The 6,496-nt window shown below is 41.8% G+C and overlaps 1 protein-coding gene across 6 annotated transcripts; it reads right to left on the reverse strand.

Annotated features, from left to right (window-relative positions):
- Window positions 1-2,814: 2,814 nt before the first annotated feature.
- Window positions 2,815-6,196, reverse strand: LOC125543654 (PLAC8 family protein). 6 transcript variants are annotated; one of them, XM_048707071.2, is made up of 7 exons: window positions 6,065-6,196; window positions 5,791-5,892; window positions 5,686-5,705; window positions 5,381-5,523; window positions 4,981-5,157; window positions 3,405-3,631; window positions 2,815-3,209 (listed from the first exon to the last, which is right to left on the reverse strand). In XM_048707071.2, the coding sequence occupies exons 4-7, from the start codon at window positions 5,472-5,474 to the stop codon at window positions 3,057-3,059; spliced, it is 651 nt and encodes a 216-aa protein (XP_048563028.1). In that variant the 5' UTR covers window positions 5,475-5,523; window positions 5,686-5,705; window positions 5,791-5,892; window positions 6,065-6,196; the 3' UTR covers window positions 2,815-3,056. The 6 variants fall into 6 exon arrangements, with proteins under 6 accessions (XP_048563028.1, XP_048563030.1, XP_048563035.1 ...); XM_048707073.2 differs by lacking the exon at window positions 5,686-5,705; XM_048707078.2 differs by lacking the exon at window positions 5,381-5,523.
- Window positions 6,197-6,496: the final 300 nt, after the last annotated feature.

Below are 6,496 nucleotides of genomic sequence, written 5' to 3' on the forward strand. Positions count from 1 at the left end.
GAAGATGGACGTCGGAGAGCCACCAGGGGGCCCACGAGGTAGGGGGGTGCGCCCCCACCCTCGTGAGCAGGGTGTGGGCCCCCAGGCCTTCATCTTTGGCGAGGATTTTTCTTTATTTATTTTAAGATGTTCCGTGGAGTTTCAGGACTTTTGGAGTTGCGCAGAATAGGTCTCTAATATTTGCTCCTTTTCCAGCCCAGAATTCCAGCTGCCGGTGTTCTTCCTTCTTATGTAAACCTTGTAAAATAAGAGAGAATAGCCATAAGTATTGTGACATAAAGTGAAATAACAGTCCATAATGCAATAAATATCGATATAAAATCATGATGCAAAATGAACGTATCATGACTCTTGTGAAAGGAAAAAAACAAAAAAAATGCGTTTTTTTCGTTTCCGAGAGGCACGGCCGTGACTCCCGCGAAAGCAAAGTCGTGACTCTCGCGAAAGGAAAAAAAATAAAAAACATGATTTTTTCCGTTTCCGAGAGGCACGGTCGTGACTCTCGTGAAAGCACAATCATGCCTCTCGCGGAAGCAAAACCGTGACTCTCGCGAAAGGAAAAAACAGAAACCGCGTTTTTTTTGTTTCCGAGAGGCACGGCCGTGATTCTCGCGAAAGCAAAACCGTGCCTCTCGAGGAAGCAAAACCGTGACTCTCGCGAAAGAAAAAAAACCGTGGTTTTTCGCACAAAAAAGAAATTTCGAAAAAAATTGAAAAGCTAAGGAAGACCGGTGAAAAACCAAAACGTCGAATAACCCGAAAAAAACCCTGTTTAAATAGCCGAAAACGCGTGCAAAAAATTAAAAAAAAATTCAGGGGGAGCGCACAGAGCACGACACGTGGCAAATGGTTGAGAGCGTTCCAAATGGCGCTGATCGTTGAGAGGCTCTCGATGGAGCGCTCATTAACTAGTGGCTCCCGTCACATAGGAGTGAAAATTCGTTTGAAAGAGTTGTGATTTGTAGGTTGTACAAAAATATTTGGCCCAATATCATAATATGCTGGCCCATTTAGAAATATGTATTTTGTCTTTTTTGTGTATGCCATGTGTGAAAATATAATGTTATGGAAATTTTCATATACGTCGTACACATGTGTATGTGTGTTCACAAAAAAATGATTTTTTTGCTTTGTGAAAAATTGTATTTTGAAACAGCCCACCATGGTGGTCGATCACCGTTGACATTTTTCCACCACCATCCCAACCATATAATCGTAGTTGTCATTTAGGTTGTACTAAATGAACTCCACTCTTGCAGATGCCCTTCAGAGAACCACCTCCCCCCTCCTCAAACGTCGCTCTGAGTCAACGTCAATGTGGCACTACATGTCCTCTCCTACAAAGAGAATGAGGAACACTAGCATCAAACCTTGCCATGTCCTGCCCGGGCTCTACATCCTCTCCTCTCACTCCGTCCTCGGCGAGCTTTCCATCTCCAGCCATGTGCCACGACCAAGTTCCTCTACCCGACCAACCATGATTCATGGCAACAAGTGTTTGATCGTAGAGAAGCACAAGTGTTGTGCAAAAGCAAGAACAAGTATGAGGGGAGGTACATGGACCAGGTCAAGGGATAAACATACACGGGGAGATTAGTTGTAGAAGTTTTGAACATTCCCTTACGTAGAACAATGTCAATGATGTGGCGCGCTCATCACCACAGGATTGAGAATACTTAAGCGTGTTGTGATCAGGTGGCCGCTGTACCGTCTGCAAAAGGGGAAAGAAGATAAGTGACAACGGAGTTGGGTGCCATGTTGAAATAAAGGATGTGAATCGGTTAAGAGTCTTGAGCCATGCTTATTATACTAGAGGCTCGATATGTTCTTTCCTCCGTATATTTTCTACGTGTTTGTTTAAAGATTTATGTATTCGATTGCGCTGGCGTGGTGTTCAAATAGAGGAGTGGACCTGCATGGGTCTTGAGTCATGTTAGGCGTGTGATTTTTTCTCCAGTTGCAACGCATAGACATGTTTACTAGTTTCTTATAAAGGAATTAAAAACTGTATATTATTGTTATATGTTAAAACATAATGGCGCTAAAAACTATTCATTAATCATCCAAGAAAACTTTTCTTTATGTTCAAAGGAAAAACAATGTTGTTTCGCTCCCACTCAATCACGTAAATGCCATGTAAGTATTCACTAGCTCAAGGAGGCGGTCAACTCGATCCGGAAAAAACTGGATCCGCAACCGCGCACTCCCCTCCGCACTATAGAGACATGCATGGGCAATGCAAATGCGAATACCCATCAAACAAGTAAACCTAAAATTTTGGTTGTATTAGTTGCTTTTCTACTTGATCCATTCAAATAGTTCACTTGACTTCGCTATTAAGTTTCATATAGTTCTCTTAGCTTGCAGGTTGGAGTTGTCTCTGCGCTAATTGGCGCAACAGGTCATCTACTTCACATAAAAGGAGAACACTATGAAAGACAACATCAAAAGTAGCATTATGCTCCCAAGGTGAACAGTAAATATATTTTCTTTTCCCGTCAAAAAAGGGTGAACAGTAAATATAGAAAAACAACAACAAACAATTCCAGGTGTTTTTTTGTGGCAAACATCCTTGAGTTCATGACTCTTTGAGTAAAAACACTAAACATGCAGCTTAAAATGCTTTCAAAATGACCATTTTAGAGTATGATTTTGATTATTTTATTGTCCTAAGCACATCAAATGTTATTTCTTCACGAATTTTTGCAGGAAGTAGAACATTCATACATGTGTGTTGTAAACAATATTTTGGATTTTTACTGTTCATCCGGGTGTATAGGCACCCAAAGTGGAAACTCCATGTGCAGGAGAACGTTTTGTTTTCATTTCAATTCTATATATATGAAGAAAAAAATGTTACAAGCTGCAATTGTGCAACAACTGGTTACACCTTTTCACGCTGTCCATTAGTTTACAGGTTATCTTTACACCAGCTGTATAAAGTCTGACATCGTAGCTGTGGGAGCAGTGCGCGATAACACAAAACCTTGCAGGCAAGGGCATGCCAAGCCAACCAAAGATTTGCGAGTCAGGATATGTTTGCGTCATCTACTCAATCAAAGTTCATCCATTGTCTGCACCGGAGGTGGGGTAACATCAGGAGCTGAAGAGGTGCCACTGTCTGTTCTCTCGCGGATCTCCCTGTACTCTTGGCATATCGCACACAGATGGCAGAATAAGTGTGTCGTCAAATCGCCGCATGGTGCTTCCTGCAAAGTAAGAACATCTGTGATAAACAACTTTGGTCAAGGGAAGGGACATATAGTCTAAAACAAATCACTACACGAATGCAAGATAAGGCAATTGCGTATGATGAGCCAAAGGATTAATAACATGTCAGCGGGCAAGGAGAAAAAAGAACAATAGAGGATAACAACAGACTGGCACAAGTTCAAACTACGCACCGGAAGGTTGTACTTTGTTCTTAGTGCTTGGCGGTATCCACAAGCATAACAAGCAACAGCAGACCCTGGAACTGCTAATACAAGCCCCCCAGTACACAGACAGCAGAAACTTGTCAGAAGGCCCCAAAGCATGCAATGCGTAGTGCATGATCCAGCGAGAGTTCCAGATCCCAAGAACTGTGCATTTTTTCCAAAGAGAAAGCAGGGGCAAGTCGCACCAATACAACCTACAAATATGATCAGAACAATCCAGGGCATAAGAACAGTTTTCCTTTCCTGCGATTAAAGGGTATTTTTATGCATGTCCTGATAACACTCCAAAACTGGATTCATACTATTTCTAAGCTTATCATGACTTTGTCAATCCAAGCAATGCTACAATAGTCCACACAAAATTAAAGTATTAGGAAGCAGAATTAAGAGGTGGTTAATGGACGTAGGACCAACTCAGCATTGTAGGCTTAATGTGTCTTAAACATTCTCCTTAAACATGCCCTTGAAATAGTACCAACAAATGAAGTTTTGATATTGTTTTACTACATAAGCCATGAGAAGTCAGTCGTATACTAAGCACCTTGTTACTGTGATATCAGACGACATCCAGAAAGGCCAGAGAAAGAGCAACAAACAGGATAAGATTAAATATTAACCTGTGCTACTGAAACAGGTTATGAATAGCATCGATCTGATCTTACATTTTTATTGAAATTTAAATTCATATTTCCCTCCAATTCAGCTCCATACCAACAAGCAAATGGTAGCTAACTGCATTTGTAACCACAAGAAGTGATTCTGATTCTGTTTCCAATCCTCTGGCAGTAACCAAAGTCCATATACGAGAAGGCAGCAGGAAGCTATTGATAACTTCTCGATAAATTGGCACATTATCACAGATTCTCTGTTTATCTTAAGGATCTCAGTTTGTCTCATCATTATACAAGTTTGGCTCCAGTGAGATGGCACGAGTAATTTTAGCACCTAGAATGCTGAACAAGACAGTTGATTTTGCTACTCTTATGTTTATATTTTACTACCACAGATAAAGATGTTATCTTCATCTAAAAAGATGTATTGGAACATTCACACATTACTCTCATCTTGTTTGAACTTGAATATCAATTAGTTCATTGTTATTTATATCCTAGAGGTGTAGCTAAGCATTCGACCAGATTACCCCAGTGGAAATAGCCAAGAAATATAGAGGTACTCCACGTCTCTAAAATAACTACATATTATTATTTTTTGCGGGTACAAGAACTACATATAACTCAGAGCACCACCAACTACTGAAATTCACAAAGGCAAGAAGTTTTTCTCATAAGTCATAACTATGAACAATTTCTCTCTATATTATGCACTTGTTCCTACTTCCTTATGCACTATGTATGTACTAAAACTAAGGGAACATCAAACTAACCACCACAGCGCGATAAACCTATTAACAGAAAAATGAAGATATTAAATAGGCTACTAGGTACAGTTTGAAGATTTACTTTTTAACCTATCATGCAACCAAATAGCACCTTTTATCTTTCCTTCTGTAAATCAAGGAGTCACAGGTCAGAAAGTAGCATACAGCTCTGTGGATCATCAAAACAAGCACAAATGCCTGAAGACCATTGTGTAGGATCCCGGCTTAATCCTTGGCGCGTGGCAATGTTCTCCTCCACCTCAGGAACACTATCCTCCTCAGTGTCTAGACCATATAACGGAACATACTGCGGCGGAACATAGCTTCCTTTTCCAGCCATCTCTGTAACACAAAAGGCAGTTCTGGTAAAATAAAAGCACAGCTTCACTAAGAAAAGATAAAACATTCAACAGTGCCGCATATCGTGGTGCAGAGACCGAGCTTTAGTGATGACATTTTGGATTGTAAACTTCTGGTGTGTTTGATAATTATAATGGTGAAGGTCGCATATTAAAGACCAACAGAAGAATTCAGCATGCTTTCGAAAGAGTAAATGCATGTTTACCAGTTAACTCTTGAACTGATGGCATGTCATAATTCCGATAACTCATACATAATCGAGAACAATAGCAAGTTGGCAAAAACAAGCAAGACAACATTCCCAGGTGTTTGTGGGAAGAGATAGATTTTGCATCACGGAACCACCATCTGCACAGCATATTTTCGGGTGTCACAAGAAATACATCGATATGAATTCAAGCTTTCCAATTCGGTGTCAGGCTCATGACTCAAGATAGAAACGGAATTATGGATCTAATAAGCTATCCACAAATCAAGAAATCACAACGGTAACAACGGATTCTTTCTTACCGTTACACCCCACAGAACTCCTATAACAATGGTAAATGATCCTATCAGGGATGAAGTGAGATATATAAATTAACAAGTAAAAAAAAAGAATGCCAAACTGCTCACCAATATATCGTGAGGACCCTTGAAGCGCCGACGCCCAAATTGGTGCTTATCCGCGACCTCGCCTCCCCAGTCCAGGAGCGCTCTCTCCGCTGAATGCCCCAGCTGCGGATTACAGATTTCAATTGATCAAGAAAGCAAGCAGAAATCCAATCCAGGAACAAGGTGAGATTTGGGTAAAGGCAACAAAAGAAAAGCGCGTCCGATGGCACCGAGGATATTCGGGCGGCAGATAAGAGGGAAGAGAGGGGAGCCGGCTGTATTGCCGGCGTCGTACATGCGCTGCGGACCGGAGCAGATTTCCGGTGCGTGTTAGGAATGGACGGGAGTGGGAGGTCGAGCTTAGCTCGGGGAAGAACCGGAGAACACCTAACACGGGCGAACGGAACGGTGATAACGAGGGAGCTCACCTCGAGAAGCCGCCGTGGCGCTTTGAGATTCGCGGCGGAACTGTCGGTGCTCGCCCAAGTTTTTTCCCAGAGGGGTTGCAGCCAAACCTGGCCACTGGGCCGGCACGGCTCAACCCACGCTTCAACATGCAATTTTTTTTAACATCTGTACAAACACAAACACTCATACATACACACATACACTCACCCCTATGACACACACCTTACCCATATGAGCATCTCCGAAAGGCTGAGCCGGCATATCATTTTAAGATTTACAAAGTCACCGTAGACGCCTCGTCATCAACAGAAACGTCTCT

The sequence above is a fragment of the Triticum urartu genome, chromosome 3A, assembly GCF_056163025.1.
Source record: "Triticum urartu cultivar PI428250 chromosome 3A, HENAU_Tu73, whole genome shotgun sequence".
Classification (NCBI taxonomy): Eukaryota; Viridiplantae; Streptophyta; class Magnoliopsida; order Poales; family Poaceae; genus Triticum; species Triticum urartu.